The sequence below is a fragment of the Alternaria atra genome (genome assembly GCF_907166805.1).
Source record: "Alternaria atra isolate CS162 genome assembly, contig: 25, whole genome shotgun sequence".
In the NCBI taxonomy this organism is placed as follows: Eukaryota; Fungi; Ascomycota; class Dothideomycetes; order Pleosporales; family Pleosporaceae; genus Alternaria; species Alternaria atra.
In genome coordinates, this window is record NW_025091323.1 from 1,759,941 (window position 1) to 1,784,827 (window position 24,887).

The 24,887-nt window shown below is 50.1% G+C and overlaps 11 protein-coding genes across 11 annotated transcripts; 5 read left to right on the forward strand and 6 right to left on the reverse strand.

Annotated features, from left to right (window-relative positions):
- Positions 1-546: 546 nt before the first annotated feature.
- ALTATR162_LOCUS5596 (uncharacterized protein) lies at positions 547-2,361 on the forward strand (the record flags this gene model as incomplete). Its single annotated transcript, XM_043313215.1, has 3 exons — positions 547-992; positions 1,043-1,885; positions 1,935-2,361. The coding sequence occupies 3 exons, from the start codon at positions 547-549 to the stop codon at positions 2,359-2,361; spliced, it is 1,716 nt and encodes a 571-aa protein (XP_043169150.1).
- Positions 2,362-3,155: 794 nt separating this feature from the next.
- ALTATR162_LOCUS5597 (uncharacterized protein) lies at positions 3,156-4,887 on the reverse strand (the record flags this gene model as incomplete). The annotated part of the gene is made up of 4 exons (XM_043313216.1): positions 3,156-4,320; positions 4,371-4,451; positions 4,513-4,626; positions 4,673-4,887. 4 exons carry the CDS (start codon positions 4,885-4,887, stop codon positions 3,156-3,158), a joined length of 1,575 nt encoding a protein of 524 aa, XP_043169151.1.
- A 609-nt stretch (positions 4,888-5,496) lies between these two features.
- On the forward strand, positions 5,497-6,830 carry ALTATR162_LOCUS5598 (uncharacterized protein; the record flags this gene model as incomplete). Its single annotated transcript, XM_043313217.1, has 3 exons — positions 5,497-5,676; positions 5,730-5,834; positions 5,883-6,830. The coding sequence occupies 3 exons, from the start codon at positions 5,497-5,499 to the stop codon at positions 6,828-6,830; spliced, it is 1,233 nt and encodes a 410-aa protein (XP_043169152.1).
- Positions 6,831-6,958: 128 nt separating this feature from the next.
- On the reverse strand, positions 6,959-7,669 carry ALTATR162_LOCUS5599 (uncharacterized protein; the record flags this gene model as incomplete). Its single annotated transcript, XM_043313218.1, has 1 exon — positions 6,959-7,669. One exon carries the CDS (start codon positions 7,667-7,669, stop codon positions 6,959-6,961), a length of 711 nt encoding a protein of 236 aa, XP_043169153.1.
- Positions 7,670-9,869: 2,200 nt separating this feature from the next.
- On the forward strand, positions 9,870-10,715 carry ALTATR162_LOCUS5600 (uncharacterized protein; the record flags this gene model as incomplete). The annotated part of the gene is made up of 1 exon (XM_043313219.1): positions 9,870-10,715. One exon carries the CDS (start codon positions 9,870-9,872, stop codon positions 10,713-10,715), a length of 846 nt encoding a protein of 281 aa, XP_043169154.1.
- A 95-nt stretch (positions 10,716-10,810) lies between these two features.
- Positions 10,811-11,824, reverse strand: ALTATR162_LOCUS5601 (uncharacterized protein; the record flags this gene model as incomplete). The annotated part of the gene is made up of 1 exon (XM_043313220.1): positions 10,811-11,824. One exon carries the CDS (start codon positions 11,822-11,824, stop codon positions 10,811-10,813), a length of 1,014 nt encoding a protein of 337 aa, XP_043169155.1.
- A 1,098-nt stretch (positions 11,825-12,922) lies between these two features.
- Positions 12,923-14,964, forward strand: ALTATR162_LOCUS5602 (uncharacterized protein; the record flags this gene model as incomplete). Its single annotated transcript, XM_043313221.1, has 2 exons — positions 12,923-14,298; positions 14,346-14,964. The coding sequence occupies 2 exons, from the start codon at positions 12,923-12,925 to the stop codon at positions 14,962-14,964; spliced, it is 1,995 nt and encodes a 664-aa protein (XP_043169156.1).
- A 448-nt stretch (positions 14,965-15,412) lies between these two features.
- Positions 15,413-16,017, forward strand: ALTATR162_LOCUS5603 (uncharacterized protein; the record flags this gene model as incomplete). Its single annotated transcript, XM_043313222.1, has 2 exons — positions 15,413-15,656; positions 15,764-16,017. 2 exons carry the CDS (start codon positions 15,413-15,415, stop codon positions 16,015-16,017), a joined length of 498 nt encoding a protein of 165 aa, XP_043169157.1.
- Positions 16,018-16,322: 305 nt separating this feature from the next.
- On the reverse strand, positions 16,323-17,747 carry ALTATR162_LOCUS5604 (uncharacterized protein; the record flags this gene model as incomplete). The annotated part of the gene is made up of 3 exons (XM_043313223.1): positions 16,323-17,373; positions 17,579-17,640; positions 17,739-17,747. 3 exons carry the CDS (start codon positions 17,745-17,747, stop codon positions 16,323-16,325), a joined length of 1,122 nt encoding a protein of 373 aa, XP_043169158.1.
- Positions 17,748-20,749: 3,002 nt separating this feature from the next.
- Positions 20,750-22,702, reverse strand: ALTATR162_LOCUS5605 (uncharacterized protein; the record flags this gene model as incomplete). The annotated part of the gene is made up of 2 exons (XM_043313224.1): positions 20,750-22,639; positions 22,685-22,702. 2 exons carry the CDS (start codon positions 22,700-22,702, stop codon positions 20,750-20,752), a joined length of 1,908 nt encoding a protein of 635 aa, XP_043169159.1.
- Positions 22,703-22,950: 248 nt separating this feature from the next.
- ALTATR162_LOCUS5606 (uncharacterized protein) lies at positions 22,951-24,543 on the reverse strand (the record flags this gene model as incomplete). The annotated part of the gene is made up of 5 exons (XM_043313225.1): positions 22,951-23,078; positions 23,126-23,825; positions 23,881-24,163; positions 24,213-24,332; positions 24,389-24,543. The coding sequence occupies 5 exons, from the start codon at positions 24,541-24,543 to the stop codon at positions 22,951-22,953; spliced, it is 1,386 nt and encodes a 461-aa protein (XP_043169160.1).
- Between the last annotated feature and the right edge of the window lie 344 nt (positions 24,544-24,887).

Sequence of the window (24,887 nt, forward strand, 5' to 3'; positions counted from 1 at the left end):
CAAGTTTTTCTTCAGGTACCAAAGCCTCTACAGCATCGTTAGATTCCATTTGGGGTGGTCGCGGCGTAATAAAGGTGGTGGTGGTGGCGGTGGTTCGTGGGGCGGATCGGGCGTTAGGCCGTCCAAGGCGTTTCACCGTCCGGCACGGTAGCGCCTAACTTTACCTTCTAGCCTTGAATCTGTCTGCAACTAACACAAGTATGAAACCTTCAAGAGCACACGGTCTTCGGGTCTCAAGTCGCTCACCAGCATGGATTCTCTTGGATCCAATGAAATCCCCTTGGAGAGGGAAATAAACCTTATAAACGCAGCTTCCTTCGCAGAGAAACCACTTTCGTTCATCGGGCTGCCAAGCATTTGCTGTAATTTCGAGGGAATTGTGCATATGCAGCGCACCACAAGGTCTCCGACGTTTCGCGTGATCGCTTGCACACATACACAGCCCGTGACCTCTATATAAAGCTGTAGACCTCGGCCATGTCCGCTCCTTACAGCATCTGCATTGAACCTCACTCACCAAAAGACTAGCTGGATGACCCTTTCCTTATGGATACCACAAAGACGCCAAAGGCTCACCCTGCCGAGCATGCTCCTTTCAACCCTTTTGATACCAATGTCACGACGAAGGCTGACCGCTGGCATATTTCACGTCGAGTTCCACTTGGTATGATCCTTTTCATGCTTCTTGGCGTCGCGTTTGCGATGGCGCATCACTTCTATTACAACTCTTTGGATGGTGAGCCAGTCGCGGAAACCGAGCAGGAATGGGCTGTTCGGATAGGAACAGGTCTAGCGTTCCTCGCGAAGGCGTGCCTCATAGCAAGTGCAGCCATATCGTATCAGCAGCACTATTGGAAAGTATTGCGTAGTCGTCCCATCTCTATCAAAGGTATCGATGACATTATGGGACTTCTTGCAAACCCTGCTTGCTTCTTGAATCTGGAAGTCCTGATGAAAGCCTGGACATCAGCTGTTATTGCGTTGGCGATATGGTACGCTTTGAGAATAAGCCCGTTCATGTTAAACTAGCTGACCAATTCAGGTGTTTGCCGCTTTCCGCTATAATACCGCCAGCAACTTTGACAGCTGCGCTCTCAGTATCTCAGCAACAAATCAACTCGCCTGTGCCTATTATCGATTGGCGGAATATGGCTTTTAAGTACCACGCTGCCGCTGAGATGACGTTCACCGACGCCGGCCCAATTCAGTATCGCATAGTTACCAGCTCAGCGTATACTGGTAGCATTCTTCCAATGCTCCCTATACATCAGAATTACACATATACACTTACCTTTCAGGGACCGAAGCTCCGCTGCGGCGATGTGAAGAACCACACTGCGTTCGATCTGGCGCAAGTGAACACTACGAATACAAACTCCGTCACGACGACTTATAACGCTACAGTTCCGATCCACTCATTCGATTATGCAGCTCTGCCTGCAGAGTACGCGTTCGACATATGGTTTGCCACGCCGATGCGCAACTTCACCTGCGAGACATGGAATGTCACATACACTGTAGACTTCTCTTTTGTTAATGGCGAGCAAAGTGTCGCTGTCACTGATATTCGTTACGATAACCGCTTCGTTCTGGGATATGGCACGGATTGGAACTACTGTAAATATGACTGGTGTGCGTACCAGGGATGGCACACGGCAGTTGCATCGATACTCACTGGCGTAGTGAAGACGAGTGGTGCCACGGGAGACACCTCATGGACAACTAAGATTCTGCAAACCGATTTGATAGGATGCCCTGAAATGAGCTCAGCAGCGGCTATGGCGTGGGGTCTCGAAGCGACATGTCCGGCGGCATCCTTGGAAAGTGCCATTGAGGCGCTTAGCGAGAATGCTACGCTTAGCTTTTTCAGCGCAGGACCCCTATTGTGAGTGAATCTAACATTGTTGATTTTGGCCATTGCTTATAATGATCAGGAACTTCCCTGGCCATAGAGCCGACAATTTCACCACGACGCCTGCCGATCTAATAGTCTCAGCAACGAAACTAGTCTATTCATACAATTCACGCTCACTGCTCCTCTCTTACGCAGCAGCCGCTCTTGTAACAATCATCATTATGTTTGCAGGACTTCATGCTCTTTGGTCTAACGGTGTCGGCCACACAAACACATTCTCTGGCCTCATTCGAACAACACGCAACAAAGATCTCGATGACTGGGCCCGAGGCCATTGCCTAGGATCCGATCCCGTCGATAAGCACATTGCAAAGCAGAAGCTACAGTATGGGTTGTTGGTGGTTGACAATCACAGAAGAGAAGACGGTATGCATGGTTTACGACATGCAGCGTTTGGATTTCAGAGCACTGTTACGAGGCTGAAGAAAGGTGACAAATGCATGTAAAATCAAAGCTATAGATAGTAGGCCACTACATGGTGCTAGTTTCACCTTCTTGCGCAGATTCGCCGCCATCCATATGCTAATACTATCAGTATTATCTCTACTCTCTCATTATACACATATATAGTGTGCCGTTGCACAGGGTTCCCTAGTGCGAATCTATCTAATGTTCAACTATCTAGACCATAAGAAGGGAGAGCTTCTCTTCAACACGGGAAGCATTAACGACCTACTTAGGAACCTACCCCTTACTCCCTTACTTTTTAACATGTACTACTGTATATTTATTTTAAGTTTAACACTTATTACCTATACCTATAGACCTAAACAAGATTATACATCTTACTAACTTCTCTACCTTCTACTATACTAGTAACTACTTATCTTATAAGGAATACGTCTTTATATTCTCTAACATTTATGTAGTAGTAGAGGCTATGGATAAAGTTATTACCTTGCTTATAGGGCATTTCTCGCTTGCGGGCAGGGGACGTTACTGATCACAAAGAACCAACGTGATACGCGCGAAGGATTGTTGAATTTTTGGGAGGGATTAGGCAAATCATAATCATGCAGACCCCTTGCATCGTTACTGAGGTGATATTGTGCAAGAGCGGAATATCTGTTACCTGGTTTTTAACTACCACAGTTTTGGTCAGTCGACTAGAGAGTATTGAGACATCAATCGCGACTTGATAGGTACGCCGCACATAGAAGAAATGTTACCTAAAACAATACTTGTACATTTCTGTTAAGCTCTGTTGTTGCCATTTAGTCCTGTAATCTCAACTCCCCGCTCAAAGATCTTTGTTAAGATACTCTACAGGCCCAACATACACCTTGCGCCCTTTGAGAAAGAAGTAGACCAGCGAAAATACCACAACAACGCCGTAGATCAGAATATTCCAGTTCATCAGGTCAGGTGTTGGGTGCGGAAATGTGGGGAAGAAGGCAAACACCAACGCTACACATAAGTATATGACGGACACACCATTGACCCAGATACCAGCGCGACCGAGCGAGAACTTGCATGGAAGGAGAACTTCTTTGTTCCACCTCTTGATGAACATGCATGAGATGCTGACGATGTAGGACGAGAGGAGAGCACATGTGCCTAGTGACGCAACGGAGTTGAACGCTACGGTGCTGCCGATGTTGATGAGGGAGAGTCCAACGGCGATACTAAAAGACACAAGAACGCTGTTTAGAGGGATGTCCCAGCCTGGTCGAACTCGGGACAGAAAGGCACTGAAAGGGACGCCGTGGTCGCGAGCAAAGGCGAAGAGCTGGCGCGAGCATGTTGCCACATTGTTGACACATCCAAACACTGCCATGATAGTCGTAATCGATGCTAGAGCTGTAGCCCCTGGGATGGACTGCGTAGCGTTGTACATGATCTGAATGTGGGGTTGCCCTGTCGGCGATAAGATGGCGCTTTCCACGTCGCCGAGGCAGAAACAGAAGGTTACCAGCATGAGGAAACCCAAGCTGCTGTTGACTACCGCCGTCCAGATCATGGCGCGGGGAAGTGTGTGTGAGGCGTCCTTTAGTTCTTCAGACATATGGGTCGCAGCATCCGCACCTAAGAGAGAGAAGATAGGCGAGAGCTGTCCCACCAGCACAGACAGACCTATGCTGCCCCATCCCGCGTTATCTTGAAATCCACCGAAAACCTCTTTGGATGGACTACGCGGCCCCAGGACCCACATTGTGATGAATATGGCAAAAAATCCAAAGATGTGCAGGACTAAGACAATGCCTTCGACTAGTGGTAGCTTACGAGCTAACAGTGTGTTGAACAGGATCGAGAACGATGCTACGGCAATAACCAGGAGGGTACCGTGCCATCGTTCGGGGACGTAGTTTGGGTTGTTGAGGATGACAAGTCCTTGGACCTGACCGCCAGCAAGGAAGGCGATAGATGCAATTCCGGTCTGCCAACCTAGCACACACAGCCAGCCACTACTATGTGATCAGTAATAAGGCTCATGAAGGTGCTCCGGGCAACGAACACAAGATAACTTAAGAACTTCTGGTGTTTCTTCGGCGCAAACTCAGACACCCAGTGATACTGTCCTCCGGAAGTAGGAGCCCTTCGTTCTAGTTAGCAATTGTCTCGTCTCGAAGGAACCCCAACAACGGGCCGCCACGCACATTGAAGCCATCTCAGCCATCGAGACGATGACAAAGCCCATGCCCACCGCTGTGACGAGGAACATGACGATAGCGCCACCGGTGCCACCATTCGTTAATGGGATGATCAGAGTTCTGCTGGACGTCAGACAGCGCAGATCAAATGCTCATGCGTACTCACGTCAGTATGGTTTCCCACGTCGCCATCAAAACCATGCTGTATCCAAAGATCGACACAAAACGGAAGTTTCGTCGCAGCTCCTGCTGCTTTCCCATACGATACATGTCCTTTTGGTCGCCAGCGGTCCCTTTCTTTTCTGAAACTATGCCATCCTGTTGTAACTCGCTGTCGAGAGGCTGGGCTACGGCAGCAGCCTCATTCTTTAGGTCTGACATAATAGAAAAACGAATATGAAGAGTGTAAGTTGACAGGAATGAGTGTGAGAGTTGAAAGGAATGAGTGCGAATGTTGAAGCATCGACCAAGCGACACGACAACCGAGAAGACCGGAAATTGCTTCCATGACACTAAGAAGGATGGGAAAGATGGCGCAAATGCACCTGGCTCAATAGCACGGGAAAGATTTGAGAAGCCAGCTGCAAGACGAAACCACTCAGAGGACGTGATGGGTGGATACAGGCTGGTGGTACAGGGGACGGGCCGGCCAAAGCCCCGGGGGAGGCTAGCACGCCGCCCGGCAGGGTAAGCGGCATTCGAGCCGATGCAACTTGGACCCTTCGCATCCTCTGCGACGCGCCACCGATACTGGATGCCTTGTCAATACGGCTCGCTTGCGGAACGCGCATCGGCTGCATCACATTGTCCGACACTGGCCCATGCAGCTCGCCAGATGAGAGACGGGCAATGTTCAGCACAAGGGAGCACAGACGCGATTCCAGCGAGATGACAGCCCAAGGGTTGTAGCAAACGCTCTCAATTCCAAGGTCGAAGCTATGGTCTATCAGACAAAGCCTACTGTCACACATATCTCCCAACAACTCCAACATGTCCGCAACAGTGCAAGACGGCTATCGCTGGGCGCGTGTTACGCCTGATGACCACAGTGGGATCCTATATATTGTCACATTCCTCGCCTTCACTTATACCAGCCTTACATTTTTCACGCGGATATTCATCAGATGGCGCATGCTGGGACTGGACGACGCAGCGATGCTGATTGCGCAGGTATGGTTGCCACCAGCACGAAACTGCTCGTATCGATGTGTTAACAACAACAGATCACCAACGTTATTCAGTTCTCGCTACTTCTTGCTTCTCTGTCAGCTGGGCTGGCACGATCATTTGAGTCCCTTACCGACGAACAATACTCATGGATGGTCTCTGTAATACAACCCCAACCAGCGCGGCAAACTTTTCTAACACATGGACAGACCTATTCCCGCGGTCAAGTCTTTATCTACATATCTCTCGGCTTCTCAAAGACTGCCTTGATATTGCTGGTAAGACGCCTCTTCATACGTGACATGAAGCACGCTTGGGCAGTGTGTAATGTGGCCACCGTGGTCATCGTAACGTGGACACTTGTATCTGCAGTGCTAGTCTCAGCTAGCTGCGCAAGTGAGAGCTTATCGCCAAGGAAACCCTCTGATATCTGCCATGGCATCGAAATTCGCTATTTGGTCGTCGTAATCACTGACGGAATAACCGACTTAATGCTGGCCTTCATACCCACATACCTGTGTCGCCGTCTTCAAATGAACATTGTGTTCAAGCTGCAGGTACTGGGAGTTTTTGCGCTACGGCTGCCCCTTGTTATGCTTGCTGGGTTATTCTACAAAACTTGGAAAAGCTCGTTACATGTCGAAAACCCCGGTGTCGAGCGCACAACAGCGTTGATTTGTCAGCAATCGCAGCTCTGCTTCTCGCTGATAGCCGCGACGATACCGTGTCTGAAGTCGTTCATCCAGAGCTTTGATACCGGCAGCGGTCAGAAAGCAGGCTTTGGATACTCTTCCGATCCTGGCGCTTATGGGCACATGTCGAGTGTGCATCATAGTACTGCGCAGTCCGATCACGGCGAAAGCTACCCGATGTCCCGGCTTGATCGTGGTCAAAACGGTACATCACGACTGCGAGCAGGCGCCAGCGAAGGCGCAGTCAGGGTCAATAGGAAGCCATCCATTGCGGAACGCAGTTTTGGCACAGATGATGGGATCGGGGAGCTGGAGCGTAGGAGTACGCAAGAATCCGACCGGAAGAGTCAGCACAGCACTCAAGAGCTTTTTATTCGGAAGGACGTGCAGTTTGAAGTCAAGCGTGAACCTGTAAAGAAGGGAATTGATACACATCGGCCAGGGCTACTTCGCCTGCCTAAGTAGCTGTGTCGAGTCATACGGCAGGGCCGTCGATTATGCGAACACCGTGAAAGACGCATACAATCACCCGAAGATCGAGCGACGTAGCCAGAAGTGATAGTGCCTGCGTTTTTGTACAATGACCACGACGACTACAGAGCTCTCTCTTCGAGTGCCTTACTATCCCTGACCCACGCAAACAAGATGTTCCCGCCCTTCACATCCTCCTTCTGTAATGGATTCCCTTCCCCTTCGTTTGCATTCCCCACCACCTCATCAAACCCACACTTTAAATAAAACTCATCCGAGCCCTCACTCGCCATTACACTCGCCCTAACACACTCTTCCTCGGCATGATCTAAGCCCCACCGCACTAGCAGCCGTCCGGCCCCACGACCCTTGAAACCTGGATCCACACAGCACAGCGAAAGGTACCAATTGGTTGCGCACGAACCGGCCCAGTAGTGTTTAGTGTAAGGCGCGGAATCGACTAGGATCGTCTTCTTCGAGGGGTTTAGTGCGCGGTTGTGGGTTGAAAGCAAGGCGGGAAATGTACCGGGATCAGTCCATTCTGTGATAATCTTTTGCGCGCCTGGGTCGTCGCCCTGGCGTTGCCAGATTGCTGCGCCGATAATCCTCTCATGCTCACCACCTTCGGCGGTCATGACGGCAACGATGATCTTGTTTCGTGGATTGGCCCAATCATTGCGCACCCAATCGTGCCAAAAGATTTGTACGTCGTTAGGATACTGTGCTCGGTAGGGGTGAATTACTCGGCCAAAGAGGTCTTCTTCCAGGAACGCACGAGCGCAGATGTCGACGATGACCGGTTCATCTGAGGGCTTTGCAAGGCGTAGGTGCATGCTTGGATTTTGAACAAGTACTGATACTGATAGGAAAAGACCCAAACAATCGGGTTTTATCTAATCTTGGAAGCATTTCCTGACTTGGACTAGCAAACACTCATGTAACTTTCGAGCCGTTCCATGGTCCCATGGCTTCCTGAGCGTCGCTTATCAGCAGGATTCTCGGGTTGTCCACGCCGGTGATAGCGAGCCGTCGCTGATGCTACGGCTCGTACCATGCAACGCTGCTTTCTTTCTCTCCAAATTTCTTGTGCCCATGACAAATCTTACGGTTCACAGCTATGATGCAAATGTCGGATTCATCAAACCAGCACATCCCGTCTCCGTCGGGATTCATGCGCCTATCTGCAGGGCGTACTCTACTTAGATAACCGGGAGTCTTAACTATACCTAGAGTGACACGGAAGAGCTCCTATCCGTCCTTCCTGCTTTATAATGTAGTTACCTAAATACGTTTAGTGTAGACAGCGTAAGCTGTCGCACGGTTACCGTATACGTGCACACCATGCACGCCGTCAGTCAATGCACGCGCATCACCAAAACGGGCTACACAAGATTGAGGCTGTAGAGCCACACACAAGCACTTATTACAAGGAAACTTAGCAGACTACTCTATAGACCTATGCGTCAAGCTTTCTCGCTAATATCTTCTTGGCCGAAGGATTTTGCGGACGCGAGGCACTACCTATATTATCTCTAGCACTACGTTTCTGCTTCTTCCATCGTGCTGCTTTTTATAACGCTTTACGCTTGCCTGTAGACAGCTTTAGATAGCTTTCTAATAGTCGCGAGCTTGCCCTTAGCGCTTTCTCTGCCTTACGTTTAGTAACTATAAAGATCGTCTAAAGATAATCTAGAGTTAGTTCTTTGTAAGGGGTAGTTATAGGTAATAGTATTTTCGTTACACTATAAGAGAATATTAGGGGAAAGCTCTATATTACTACACTAGATAGGGAGGTTGTAAGAATAATTCTTGACTATCTCCTAACGCGTAGAACGTAGGTTATAAGTAGGTTCTAAGGCCAAGGCGTAAGCGAGAGAAGCAAGCATGTTAGGACTAATCGTCCTCCTCATCTAGCCTTTGCTATCTCGTGTTACAGGCGGGCACTAGTTAATTAACCTTAACATAGAACTGCGAGTTCTAACGGATCGCGAGGGAGAACTAATTTTTAGTGTCCTGTAGTCGTATGTGTAAAAAAAGAACTTTTTTTCAAAATATATCCCAATATGAACGCATCAAGAGCCCATGTCGATCCGGGATCAGCACCCCCACACTTCCTCAAGCAGTGTGTTCGTTGCTCTAAGCCATCACAGCTCTCCAGCATCTAAGAAACGATAATTCTTCGTTACAACTGAGCCTGCGCTCTTGTGGACCCACTCCTTTTATCTTCCCTGATCCTCACCATCGCGCATCCATCATGCCCTGTCCTACCATTTCAAACAAGAACCAACACCCGCATAAACTCAAGAGCTCGGAACATCATCCGGGAACGCAGATTTGCGGGGTACATGGATAATCGCGACTTTGCGACTACGCGAAACACTTCTGACACGCTACGACGCGATGGCTACAGGGTAGTATTTGCGAACCGCCAAACGTGGACCAATAGGAGAGACGCTCTCGAACGAATGTCGTGTGGCTTGGAAGCCTGAGTAATCAGGGTCGTTTTCTTGGGGAGAAGGGTTGTTATGCGATATGGTGTAGGACTGAGGATGGCGGCTAGGTACGAAATGTATAGACCCGAGAGTCTTCATCGTCGTGCCTTATGGTAGTTTGAATCATTTCCTCCTTTCCCGTTACTTTTTGCCCCGACCTTAGCATGGAATCGGCACTCCATATGCATTCAGCGAACGATGATATGAACCTCATAGTAAGACAGCTAATGCCCGGTCCCGAACGCAACGACACTCAGGCGCCACTTCTCCTCGGTGTATGCGGTAGCCTGACACTCTTTGCTGTCCTGCTACTTTCCGCAAGGCTCTGGTCGAGAGTGCGACCGTTTTGGAATCTGCATCTGGACGATTGGACAGCCGTCGCAGCAACGGTGAGTCAGGCTCTATCCTTTACCAGCGTAGATCTGACCTCGAATGTTTGCAGATTCTTGCGATAGCAAAATACATCATCGTCTGTCTCGCCTGCGCCCACGGGTTCGGTCAACGAACGAAATATGTTTCCGCAGCCTCACGTCTCGTCGCCATGCGACTCATCTTCGTCTGTCAATCTCTTTGGATTTTTTCAATTTGCCTGGTCAAGATCTCGGTCGCCCTTCTCTTGTTACGCATCAAGCAAACACGCACATGGCGCATCTTCCTCTACGGTACAATCGTACTACTCATTCTCACAGCCATGACATCAACGTTGTTCCAGTTTCTGCAATGCCGGCCTTTCAGTATATACTGGGATCCCAGCGTCTTCCTGAAAGGCGGTGTGGAATGTGTACCCCAGGAGCTTAGAACAGGGAATATCGTCGCTGCGAGTGCTGTGCACGTTTCTACAGACCTCATCTTTTCCTTTATACCGATAACCTTCATTCGAAAACTACATCGACCGCGCGGCGAGAAGATCTTCCTAGGCGTACTAATGGGTCTTGGACTGTTCGCTTCATCGTTCGCTGTTTTACGTGTCGCTGGTGCGAACATGATATACACATCTCGCGACATTTTCCGAATAACGGTTATGCCCACTCTGTGGTCGATGCTGGAACTCGAACTTGCGCTGATCGCTGCTACTGTCCCGACGCTCAAGAGCTTCGTGCAGAAGAGTTTCATGAGTATTGGTCGTTTCTTCTACGATGAGAAGACCGAAACGCAGGTGCGAAACCGGCTTGTGGAGCTGGGCTTCCTTGATGCGAATAACGATGAGTTTGTGGAGATGGGGCGGAAGCTGTCGAAGCCAGATATTGGTGGTGATGTTGAGACATTCGGAAGTGCGCAGAGATCGCGGAAAAGAAAAGACGAATACGCGATGACGGTCGATGATCGTACTGTATCGGAAAGTGAGGGTCATGGAAACACGCGAAATTTGCGGGCGTTTGGGCCTTGAAGGCACTCATAAACTGTGATATTAAACCTAAGTAGTCGCATACTTATGAAATGCAAGGGTATCTCTTACTCAAACACAAGACAACGGCTCACCTCTCATTCCTTCTTCAGTACATCAATGATCCACTGGATGGCGTCTTTTGCTTCGACAAGCCCATACGGCATGGTGAGGACGAAGCAATGCATTTGATTTTCCCAATGAACCCACTCGCCAGCAACGCCTGCTTCGGCACACTTGTTGCGGAAGATGACACCGTCGGGGCTCAGTACATCGCACCCAGCAGTTATACCATGCACCTTGATGCCCTTCTTCGCAAGTAGTGAGACATCGGCGTTGATCGGGGAGATACGGCGGTCGGCAGGGTCCCAGTCACCTTGCCATGCTTTCGCTGTCAACCTGATTATCTTGGGTGTGAGCAGAGGGTCTCGAGGTGCGACCTTGTCGATATCGGGATTGGTGCGCGTAAGGTCAGTCGACGGGCATACGTTCATGATGGCAACGGGATGTGGTTTTTGCTTAATCTCTACGCCCTCTTGCTCACTATCTTCCCGAAGAGCCTCCAGTACCAGACACAACGCAATGTTGGCACCCGACGAGTCACCTGCCAATATAACCTTTTCCCCAGCTTCTTCTGCCTCAGCCATTAAAGCGCGATATGTGTTTTGGCATACAGGAAAGGATTTTGGCGCGGGGTCGTTCGGGGCTAGCGGCGAAGATACGATCGATATGGAAGTGTTGGACATGTCTTTGGCTAGCTTCGCGCATATCTTGTAGTGTTGAGGCGAGGGTGGTTCTTGCCAACTACCGCCAGCGAAATAGTATATCCGTTTCTTTGACCTTTTCTCTGCTTGGTTCGGTGGTATAACGTCGTATATGTGAATATCGCCTACGGTTCGTTCGCGGAGAGTACATTGGGAAAGGTTCGATTTGTTCGGTTTTAGTTTGATGGAGCCGTCCTCATGGTTCGCTTGACGATTGCTGATGCGCGCTCGCATTAGTCGTACCAGCGCCTGGACCACGGACATGAGGAAGGTACGATCATTGCGGTGTGCCAGCTGGATCGAGGAGCCGGTCTTGGCGGATGTGCTGGCAATTTTGTCGTCGGTCATGTTGTTGATATCGAAAATTGTTGTAGTAGACGCAGAGGCCGAGGAAGCTCCGTTGCAGGGAAGAACAGAGGAATGCCGAATGCAAGGGAAAAAAGGCGCTTGTATGGATGCATCTTGGGGCGCAAAGCAAGAGAAGTACGCATCGTCGATTATGGGGCCTCAAGCACACCCACGCGCGCTGGGCGACTCATTGTCTACTAAAAGACGGGATCCATGACGTCGTGGCGCAGTGCCTAGGCCTCATATAGGAGACCCTGAATAAAAGCGGAAAGATATGAACGCTTCCGGGAGTGGGTCGATCTAGAGGTGATTATTTGACGGTCTTGGGCATCGCACAAGAGATGCGGTACGCGTCGCGGGTCGAAAGTCGGCTTGCAAAAAGCAGTTGGGATGACGTAGCCTACATGGGATGTGCCGTTACTTCCATGCCAAGCCTAGGTGTCTTGGGCGACAGCACCACCAAACCTTCTAATGTCCTACCCGTGTTCTGGCCATTTTCGTCCATCTTACTTATATACATTGCCACCAGTTCGTGACTAGAATGAGTGAGTGAATGGATAGCTATGGAGACAAGGGACCACATTGTAGGTGCTGTGAATCCCGTCTACACAGCAATGGCAGGAAACGCTTCATTCTGGACCTTGTTTTCGCCTGATATGTGGCGCTGACCCAATACATCTTGTGGCTGGATGCCACCTCCTGACATCCAGCATCCTTGTTCGCCGTGCATGCATGCATAACAAACACCTGGGCGGAGGTCTTGGACGAACCGCTGAGTGGCTGTGCAGTAGGCGGAAATTGTGCCTAGAAGCAAATTCCGCTCCGCTAGGTGTTACAAGTCGTGTCCGCCGGCGCCGACTCCGTCTTGGGGGCTCTTGTCGTCTTAGCATCATACTGTTGAGCCCTTGTCATTGGTGACACTTCATCGTAACGCCTTGGCCTACGTGAATTGACCACCAACAAACAAATGAGTCGATCAGGGAACTGATTAAGGAAAACCTTAAAGATGGCCGTTGCCGTTGAGCCACAAATGGCAGCTGATCCACCGCCTACTCCCTCAAGTCGATCACATCCCTCTCTGGAATTACCGGCACGTTGATGGCTTCACAACAGTTCCTTACCGACGAAGAAATCAAGAAATTTATTGACGACCTCGATCACGACAAGGATGGCAATGTCGACTATTGGGAATTGGAACGCAAGTTGGATCAAGTACACAAGGAGATAGCACCCAAAGCGCAACCGCACAACCTACACCATGGATCTCGGGGCGATGAAGCTCGACATGCATTTCTCAGACATGTCATTGGAACGCGAGAAGACCACATCAACCGGGACACCTTCGCAAGGACTGTGAAGACTTGGGAGATACCATCATTGGAGCAAGATCGAAAGGAAGCAAAGGACGAGGACGACTACCTAAAGCAAGTGTCCATGTACCGACGTGCGCGTGCGTACTGGGCCGTGAAAGGGCCTGAAATCATGTTTCTCGCTCTGGTCCTCCTCTTGATGATCGGTTTTGGCGTTTGGCAGTTTGTCAAATACCTTACCTTTGATCAGTATACGCCTGCGTTCGGATGGGGAGCTGTCTTATCCAAGACATGTGCTGGCGTGCTGTACCCAACCTTCTTCTTCCTCATTTTGTCCATGTCAAGATGGCTCTCGACATTCCTTCGGCGCTTCTACTTCATCTCTAGGTTCATCAACTGGGATCTGTCGCAGAGTTTCCACATCAAGATGTCCATCGTCGCATTAGTGTTTGCAACACTACACGCTATCGGTCATCTCAGCGGCTCTTTCGTTTTTGGAAGTATGGCTAGTCGGCAGGGCGCAGTTGCCAATGTCATTGGACAGGACGCAGTGCCCCGCTCGTATACTGACTACCTTCGATCATTGCCAGGATGGACCGGACTCACATCCCTCGGCTTGTTCTATCTCCTCGCATTGATGAGCATGCCTCAGATACGAAAATGGAGCTACGAGGTTTTCCAACTGGCTCATCTGCTCATGTTCCCTATCATTGGCTTCATGATGGCGCACGGTACCGCGCATCTGCTGCAGTGGCCCATGTTCGGCTACTGGCTCGCTTTCCCTACACTCATGGTTCTATTTGAACGTGTTTGGCGCTTGATCTTAAGCTTTCGTCCTATTCTTGCAGATCTAGAATTATTAGATGATGAGACTGTCGCAATCACTGCGCAGGTACCTAAGACTCGTCCCTGGGACTACAAAGCTGGCCAGTACGTCTTCGTACAGGTCCCGCAGCTGTCCAGATTTCAGTGGCACCCATTTACTGTCTCAACTTGCATCAACAACACCATGCAGGTCCATATCAAGGCTGATGGCGACTGGACAAATTCGCTTCGTGATTTGGCTAAGGAAGGAGGACGAACGACGATCAAGATCGGTCTTGACGGACCGTTTGGCGCACCCGCTCAGCGGTTCTACGACTTCGAATACAGTATGGTCTTTGGGTATGTTAGACCCCTCAGTCTGTGGAAACCATTCTAACACATCGCAGTGCCGGTATTGGCATAACGCCTTTCTCTGGTGTGCTTACAGATCTCCAATACCATGAGCTCGAGCGTGTCAAATCTAGGCAATCACCAGAATCGTCCGACGAAACCCCCCGAGAGCATTCACCGTATACAAACCATCGCCGAGTCGACCTACATTGGATGGTGCGCGACAAGAATAACCTCCTGTGGTTCTCTGATCTTCTAAATGAGGTCTTTCGTCAAAGATCGGATGGCCAAGACCTCGACATCCGTATTAACACCTACGTGACTCAGAAACGCAAGCAAATATCCCAACACGTATTCCGTTGGTTGCTCGAGAAGCACCGAACGGATGACCATCCGCAGTCGCCCATCACTGGTCTCGTCAACCCAACACATTTCGGACGCCCGGACATTCGGGGAATCATGGAGGCTCACTATGACGATATGAGCAAAGTTCTGGCGGATCGATTGAATGAGAAAGATGGCAACAAAGACGATGAGATTAAGATCGGTGTTTTCTTCTGCGGGCCACCTGTCATCGGTCAACAGATTGCCGACCAATGTAGTGTGTTGACTGCAAGGGCACGGAACGAAGATAGGAAGCTTGAGTACCGGTTTATGATTGAGGTTTTTGGTTAGCGGCAGATGATACCTAGCTTGGTTGTAATAAATTTTTCAATTCTCGATTCAAACGATCTAGCTTGCCGGTCATATTTTGCTCGTGCTGCGTTATTTTTTTTATTGAGGCTCGCAAGGGGCTTTGTCAAGTTGGATTCATTGTCAGTACTTTGTGGCAGAAGTGGAGCACGTGCCTTGGCGCTAAACCCGCGTCACTAAAGCCGACGTGTCGGAATCGCCATTGGCCGGCCGGAACGCTTTCACTCAACCACCAACAACCCTATCTCTTTTGATTCCAGTGTTCCAGCCACGGGGCATTACATTGTTCAGTCTTTAAAGTAAGGCTCCTCGCTTCACGACGTAAACCACTAGGCTTCACAACCCAACCCCAACACACCAAAAGCCCCGCCCCCGCGCCCAGAGCACTCCTATCACCTTCATCCGCCCACGCCCGGTTCCAATATACAACATGGCGTCATCAGCTTCGAAGCGCCTCTTCAAGGAATACCGCATGCTCTCCAACGACCCACCCGAAGGCATAACCGCTGGCCCGGTCAGCGAGGACGACATGTTTATCTGGGAGGCACTTATCCAAGGCCCGGAAGGCACACCCTTTGAAGGCGGCGTCTTCCCTGCAGAGCTACGATTCCCAAAAGACTACCCACTCGCTCCACCAAAGATGAAGTTCATCACGGAGATGTGGCATCCAAACGGTATGTTCGATTACCCGGGACACGCTTCCATGATCCCCGTTACCTGCCTCTTGTGGAGGCGCGAGAAGCATGAGAATGGCGAAGACTTGAGCTGACAATACTCGCAGTATACCCCAACGGCGAAGTCTGTATATCCATCCTCCACGCACCCGGCGAAGACCCCATGCATTACGAACAAGCCTCGGAACGATGGTCGCCTATACAAAGCGTTGAGAAGATCTTGATCAGCGTCATGAGCATGTTGGCGGAGCCGAATGATGAGAGTCCAGCGAACGTGGATGCGGCGCGCATGTGGAGGGAGAAGAGGGAGGAGTATGAGAAGATTGTGCGGACGAATGTTAGGAAGAGTCTGGGGCTCTGATAAACCTGAGATGAGGCATGCAATAAGGAAGGTTGCGGAGATCGAAGAGGTCATGAATCACGAATGCATAGCGTAACGGGAGTTATTAGTGCTTGGTATAAAGCGTCTCAATATATGGATGCATGCTACATGGCTCTTTTGAATTGTATTAACCCTACCAGTGATTATATTTGTTTGTTTCAACAAGGTTGAACTTGTTCAACTACGAGAGAAGTAAGGCCATGTTATCCTATTAACCGGTTGGCTGAAAGCACGCATCTAGTCCAATCTGTCACATCCGCTGTTGAGACAAGTAATCAACATCTTCAGACAATTTCTAGCCCAGAGGCTTCCCCATACCCATTGTAGGCCACGCCCCGGAAGTTCCACTTCGGACATTTCTCTTGCATATTGCCACTCCTGTCCGTTGCCCGACTGTAGATCGCGACATCCTTGCCCTTCTCGACCTTGACCTTCGACTTCCACAGCGCCCACGCCCACTTGAGTTCAACGTCCTTGGCGTCCTCACCCTCATAGTTCTTGATCAATTCCGCCTCTGTCCATGATTTCCCTCCGTCCACGCTGACTTCAACTTTGACTATGGGCCCATCTGCACCACTAGGCAATGCGTAGCCCTTGACTTCAATCGTCCCATCTGCATCTCGATGTATAGTAGTACCTGACTTTGGGACTCCAATAACGCTGTTGACAGGCATATCCTGTAGCGCGCCAACTTTGTCCCAATACTCCTCCGCCTTCTCTTTGCAATCAGCTTCCGGGGGTAGGATCTTGTAATCATGTTGCTGGTAGTGGCTCTGGCTCTCGCTTAGCTGGACTGAGATGGAATCAAGCCACTTTACACTTCTCGCGCCAGCGATTCCGGGTGTGACAACGCGGACTGGGGCTCCATGATTTGGTGGGAGAGGCTTGTCGTTCATCTTCAATGCAAGCAAGATCGAGCTCTCACGATCCATGGCTCGTGACAGTGGGATGCTGGCACCGTAGAAGTCATCTTCTTGGGTAGTCTGGTAGCACGAGAACGCCACATGCGCCTCCTTCAGCTTATCATCCTCGACTTTGACGCCAGCTTTCTCCAGAACATCCTTAAGCAGAGGTCCAGTCCACTTGCAGTTCATGACAGCGCCATCGAACCAATCAATGCCAGATACCTCCTTCAGCTTTGTGCGCATGGTATGACGACGATTGCCTGCACATTGCAGGGCGCATATTACGGTATGTTGTGGAAGTGCTTGGAGGTCTGGGATGGAAAGCGAGAGTTCTTTATCGACGAGGCCAGTAATGGTGACTTTGTGTGTGCTGGCATCGATGTGAGGAATGGGGCCGTGATTGCGGTCGTAGCCGTCTTTGGTGATGAAACTGTACCCGGCATTAGCATTCTAATTGATTAGTTACCATGAAAAGTACTCTGGGGAATACTGGGTCTGAGAGAAGGGCAACTGAGCTCCATTCCAACACAAGTGGACGCCGTGCGTGGAATGACTCGCGCTCGACAAATACTTTCCAACGCTGCGTCTCTACCCAATATGCTTCATCCTCTCATACCAAGACACTATATACATACCTTTGAACCAACTTCTCAAGCTCCGGCTCGCGGTTAAGCGGTTTTTCGACCGAGTAATCGAGCTACGACCACATCGTTAGCCCTGCCATACCAAAACCGGTCGCCACGTAGACATAGTCTACCGCATTAGGAAACCTTTTCAAAAAATCTGGGGGCGTACTTGAACCATAGTGGTCGAAGGTAGTTAGCGTAGATGGCGTGATTGAGTGATGGAAAGGCTAAACGAAGGGAAAGTGGCGGGGGACACAGGGTATAAGCGACAAAAGCGGGGGCGGGGTAAGAGCGAGGTAGCAGCGACGAGGCTGTTTGCTGAGCCACACGTGGTATGTGGATTGGGCAGGTGCGAAGGTGGACGCCGGGTAGTTGCGGCTCTTTGTTCTCCATCTTCAAGAGAAGGACAACTGAAGCAATGAAAGTGGATTGTACGAGCACGCTATTTTCCATGCGTCATGACGTTTGTTAATCGATGTATTACGACATTTCTGCTTCGATGACTTTGGACTCGATCGTTCGATGAGTGCTGTCATCTCCAATCGGGAACCATTGATGAGAACTCAGTCGATGTCAACACAATCTTCACCTACGACATCGTAACAAAAACTGGCATGTTGTAGGGACGCAGATCTCGACAGGCAGCTGAGCGTCCGTCAGATGAATCTTGAAGTCGCTACACTATCTCCAACACGCTCTTCTTGTCTGGATACAGGTCTCTAGTATCAGGATCCAATAAATCGTCGGTTTCGTAAGTTCTCTCTCGTATCATACCTAGACACCCAAAAACGTCTTTGTCCGACTGCAAACGCCGAAGAACAAGTGAAGTACGCAACGATGACATCGCTCGAAGTAAGACATACACTATGCCGCAGTTTTCAGCTGTAGTACCAGGCAGTGGAGCGGCTATAATCGAAGCATCCAGCTAGAAGAAATGCTCGTATCCGCAAAGAAGCAGAACATAATTGTACGAAGCGCGATATTCAGGCTGTACCGTCCATGTACTGGAAGTATATTGTCCCAGCAGTTGGAGTCTGCCTAAAACAAGCTCGCCATATTCGTCTGTAGTCTTTGGGACAACTTTGCAATGTAGTATCGTAGCAAATGCGGCATGATGATCCGGAAGGACAATGATCTGAGGTCGTCAGATATGCCGTGGTAGCAGAGTGGATCGTTCACAGCGGCCCAGGACCATGAGGGAGCTCTCCAAAGTGGCTCTGGTCTTCTTAGAGGCGGCCTTTTGCAGTTACGGTCCATTCGAGTTGATCAATGAGTGCGCTGTCCCAGAGTCCGGACAGATATCGATCACCAGGCTTTGCGAACCTTTTTGCTAATCCTAATATCGCCACTAGCTTATCCTTTGCGTATGTCAGTCTGCGATGACTGTATTGCAACACCATGTTTTTCCCGATTATTACGCTGTCCACGTGTGATAATCCCGTGCGCAAGTAGGTTTTTAGCGCCTTATTCTAGGGGGTCCAACTGACGTCTCGGACACCGCTACACTCGCATAGATGCTCTGCAAGAAATTCGAAACCCATTTCGGACTGTGTGAAATCTAGGACAGGGGGCGAAAGTAATCGTTCTTGCAAATCCCAGGCACGCTCGTTGAGTGGAAACGTTTCTCGTAAACTCCGAGGCGACACTCCATCCAGATGCATACGTTGCTCGTGGATGATGAACATAGGGCCTTTTCCATCTTCCGAACCATCCCGGACTTCAGACTCAGGGCATTTCCAAAACAGACCCTCGTCACCAGACTTCGATGCTGTTGCTGAGATGACGATAAATGCATTGTGGTACACTGTTGCCATCTGGGATGCTTCTTGTGCCCAGTCGTCATGATTATTTGCACTATACAAAGAGAGTCAGTCTGCAATTTCGATGTAGGAAGTTAGTAAGCTTCTGCGCAGAACTGATCAGGTAGCCTTCTTACTCAAAGATTTCGGATAGCTAATGCCCGTGTTAACTGCAACGCTTCTTGAAAGGGTTTTGTCAGACCCGTTAAAAGAATGCGATTCTTTCTCTCTACAAGTGTGGCTCCGGTGGTTGTGAATCTTGCTGTATGACCCCAGCCGGCTCTCTTTCATCTTCCGCTTCAGGGAGTCCAGACCCATCCGGATACCAAGGATCCTCGTACATATCCTTATGATAAGGCACACCTGTGTCATGATTTTCTGAAAGCGAAGAAGCACCTCTTTCCAGACACCTTGTTACCTGCCTACAATCTTCCCTAATGAAGCTGTGATGGTCACTTTTTTCAAAAGAAAACGAAGTTCTGGGAAACAGGCCCAAGTGTTTGCTGATAGGACCACTCTGCCTCCTTCTTCCTGGAATCTTTGCCTTGCAGTCGTCATCTCCCTTGCTTCTTGATATGGTTCCCGGAGCTTAACTAAAGACATAATAACAACCTGCGACAGAACTCTTTCAACATTACCATGGACATTTTCTAGCACGGGAGAGAAGGTTGTCGTCAGAGTCAGTGTGGGCTTCCTGAGCTTCATCTGAACCTGTTTCCGTGTGTCTGTGATCCCGTTGTGTCGCCATGGGCTTGAGTTGCTCCAGCATATGCTCCGGCACGCGGGTCTTCGATTGCGATGAAATATAACGAGATGGTGAGCGGAATGATGACGGGAAGAGTCAGCATGAACAGATCGAGCCAGGATTGGTCATCGAGGTATCTGAATGACATGGTCGCAAGAATGAAGCAGGAGCATTCGTTGGAATTGGGAGCTGGAGATGGTCGTGGTGTATCAATATATAACGGAGAACGTACGCGTTCGATGTTTGCTGTACTTGAACAATACTTCCCCTGGTACATTACTTTCTGCCTTCTGTCATTGGTGCGAGTACGAACGGAATGCGTTTGGTCGTTTATCGCACTCACAATCCCGTACCGTTTGCGGTTTACCCTAGCTGTAAAACGTACTCTGGAGGTGTCTGCAGTATATTACTGCTTTAGGTAACAGTTCATTACGCAGCGAACGTCTTCAGGGCATATTTTGTCAGGCACTCAAGGATGTAGATAAAACTACAGCAATACGATCCGGTTCGTAGTATACTAGCTCTACGGACGCAGTAATACAATCGTCAACTCAACGCGATGGTCAATCGATCTAATCGTCCTCCATCAGCAACCCATCCATGTCATCACTCAACCCACTCACTCCTTCTAACTCGCTATCCTCCAAAAAAAATGCGCTCAAAATCCATATCCCCCACGTCGCAGCTCAACACAGTAGCGAGGTTGGTCTTCCTGCGTTTAGCGACCTCTTCAAATTCGCGATAGTTCTTTTGAATCTCGTCTTGAGAAAGCTCAGCCGAGTGCAGCGAGCGGGCACTGCTGGTTCCTACAATTGTCCTCGTGATATCGAGATCACTAGCATTGCTGGTCGACTCGGAAGCGCTGGCGTAGCTGGAATCAGTTTCTGTAGCGGGGTGTGGCGGCGTAGGCAGTCGACTGACTGAGATCTCACAAGTGAGTGGGAAGTTCTTTTCCTTGAAAGGCGTACTGCAATCATCCTTCAGGTCCTTCAGGTTCACTAGGCTCGACAGGTCTTTAATGATTGTTGCGTGGGCTACTTCAAGTGCTGGAGCGACTGCTTCATGTAATCGAAGGGCTAGTCCACTGGGTCTCTGCCTATCAGAAGAAGTTCGGCTTTCCATGGATTGGCGAAAAGATTCGAGCGCTTCGAGCATAGCTCTACAGTCTTCCGCTGCAGTCCGGTGATTCAGCAAATCAGCGAGCCCAACATGCATATCGATCCCACTGGGCAGCCCCAGCTTCTGACGCTTGATACAAGTGTCAGGTTCGCCGTGCATAAGTTCCACCGGTGACGTTGCGTGGTTGCTTGCGGAGTGCAAAGAAGCCTTTCGTTTCTTGGGTGAATCGGAATGACGCTTTCTCAATGCTTCAAGAAAACCGGGTTTGAGATCACGATGCTGCCGCATGCTGAGTGAAGAGCGTGTCTTGGAATAGAGCCTGTTAGTATATGGCGGCATGGGGAGTATCGATACATCTGCGGCCTGTTGTTTGTATTTGTCTGGCATCGCATCGACTTGAAGTCTGTCTGCAACTTCAACCTTGACAATGTACCGCGATGTACGTTCGAAACGCACGTTTTTTGGGAATTGTGTAACCATACTGGCTTGAACGAGCGTCTCGGATGTTGTCATGGTGTCTGGTGCTTGTACACGAAATACCTCGCGAAGACTATCCCATTGTACCATCGACGTGGATCGCGTCACTGTATAATCGACGTTCTCTGAAAAGCGATTGTAACTCGAAGAGTCCGGCACACGGTAAGGAGCGATGATATACTGGTCTCTCGGCCCAAGTTGCGAAGGACTGGGCCTAAACTTGATATCGGGTGGTTGCCAACGTAGTCTGGCGACGATGCTGACCACGGATATGGTATAACAGTCGAGTGTAACCTCGGCTGACAGATACATACCCTCTGAACTGCGCAGGAAGCAATCCTGGGTCACAATGTAGTTGTAAACAAAGCCGGGAAGATCGCCGGACCCGAGCGACCATCGGAAGTTTCTCGCAGCAGTTTGGCTGGGGTGATCGCCGTAGAAAGCATCGATGATGTCGTGAATGAGATTCGGCAGGTTGACTTCAATGAGACGGCTCTGCTCGCTGGGAAGAGATCGTAACAAGAAAGGCAAGAGTTCGTCGTCTTTAACACCATCTCGAACTTTGCTTAGTTGGACAATAGTGCGGCATCGCAAGTCATCCTCGACTTGAGAGGCCAGACATCGTTGGAACAAACGCTCCCATAGCGTGAGCTCCAGAGCCTGGGCATTGGAAATGCCTTTCCAGCACGAGATCATGTCGAGATGATCGATCGTTTGCTGCTTGGACTCTGATCTTCTCAAACGCGGATAGTGCATCTCATGAGGTGGTGCATTAGAGTGAAGAGCAAGGCCGCACAACTCAACATTGAACGCGACGTTGGCCAGGAGGCTTTCGAGATGTTCATGGACCGCATCGTCTGATGATACGGAACTGGCCACATGCGATGGGTGAGCATGGCCGGCAGTGCCAACGCCAGTGTGTAGCGACGGCTAGCGGCGTCAGCATAGTCCACATGAAGGGCTCTACATACTCACGAGACGTTCTGCGGACATGTTGTAGTAATAGATGCCTGCGAACAATACGTTGTCTCGATGAGTGGTGCGGTCCCTGAATGTGATGGTTGTGTAGTGGTCAGACAGGAGATTGTGTGGTTCACGCTGACGACTTCGCAGGCGGTGACAGGTAAGGAAAGCGCTGTTTGGCGGCTGTAGGTTCCTGGACTGAAAGTGAGCTGCGCGCAAGACACACTTGCCTCACAACGACGCTGGCACACACACAACGCTTTCCTTCGGCGCACCATCTATATGGCGTCCATGGAGGCCCGCGTAGTGAGTCGTTCATTCTTGTTGCCGAGCTTCGATATCTGGAGGAAGGCATCAACTCCATAGCCTTCCAAGCTATGTATCTCGAGACTGCCAGCCCAGTACTCTAGAAAAACGTTAGTCGCATAACTCCGCCTACGATAGACCACTTACCAGCATATAGGCGCGACATGGGAAGTCCGATGCCTAATCGCAGGTCTGGTGCACGGCTAGTCAACGAGGACAGTGAGCCGTGATGTAGACCCGAATCGCCGTACTTCGATCTGCTATCTAAGCGTTGTTGCACCTGTGCGGCAGATTCACCACCAGGTACCTGCAGCTCCTGCAACGTCCCCAGTAGTTTTGGTACTCTCGCCAGATTTTCCAGCCTTTTCTCACGCCGAGGCCCCTTGCTGAAGCTCCACAAGTACGGCAAGACTTCGTTTGGGATACCACCACCTTGATCAGATATCCGGATAATGACGTGCTGCGAGGTTTCGCATATTAGCACCTCAATAGGTGGCAGCTTGGCATCTTTGGACTTGCGCTGCTCGATGACAGCTTGTATGGAATTTCGTAAAAGCTCGCCAATGATGTATTCGAGATGGCTCAAGATGTATGAAAATGTCGCGTCGACGTGGCCGTAAACTTTGATCTCCGGAATATCGACATGCGAGCCATAGGTGCGCTTGATCAGCTCCTGCATGGTCTTGCCGCAATCTTCGACTATCTCCTTCGCGTTGCAACGCAGAAATATCTCTCCGACTGCCTCTTGGTCATGAGGGTGACTTTGAGCCTGAGGGAAATGCCATGGCGAATCGAAAGTCTCGGTAAGCGCTAGATGTTGCTCTGCAATGACGCGTCGCGAGATACGCTACATTGATTAGCATTGTTCACAGGTTTGTACAGAGTACAGACTGGGAGCATACAGATCGTAACATAGTGGTCATGAACTTGTCCGTCTCTTCAGCCTTCATCAGGCCTCGAACCTCGAGTACGCCAATAGCGAGACGGGGTATGACGGACGCATGCTCGGTCAACGTCTCTTGCAGCACCTTGCAGTATTTCTCGTTATCTTCTAGCGACTTTATCTCGGGTATGCGGCGGAAGCGTTCGAAGGCTCGCAGGTACGACTCATAGACATGGGCGAGATGAGGGTTCGCAACAACGACATATGGTAGGGTCTGAATATCACGCAAGCGATGCGCAAGCCTAGACGTATTTAGTAATCGTTGTACGCTTCCGGAGAACAAAGCCATACCTTGTGGGGAGCTCTAGACGACAATAGTTGGCCGAGTCGATGAGACGAGACTCAGTCAGGGTCCTACCAAAGAAGGTCAATTGTCGCAAGCTTATGGGCCTGGCTTCACGCTGCACCCATCTAATCGCATGTCAGCGTTAATCTTCCTCGTCACTGTTTGTTGGTTAGGGGCTCACTCGTCAAGGGCCGATGACGGTCTCCATGTTGGCGCAACGGCTGCAGCATGGGAATATCGAACTTGTAGCTTGGAGATGGAAGATGTTGTAGACACCCTACGTAGACTACTAGAATGTCGCGCGCATAATGCGAGACCACGTCTTCCTATACTCATAGTTGTTGGTGCGAGTGCAAACAAGTGCAGGAGCCCGTTGATGGAGCTGTAGCAAAATACGGGGCATGTGATGACATGCTCCGCTAACCGGCCCAACGTTTGGAGACATCACTCACAACCTATAATTAATTATCTGGTTGGTGGCCCAGTACAGAGCGTGCAATCGTAAAGGCACGAGTCACATCAATCATCACGACAGACACACTGCGCGATCGTTTGTGAATGGAGATATTTGCGTGGCCTGCTATCCACCAGTAAGTGGTGTTGGACGAATGACGTCGTAGGCCGCGGCTTTGGTTCGATGCACTCCACTCTATCGAGCGCCAAGGCTGCAACCGTCGAAG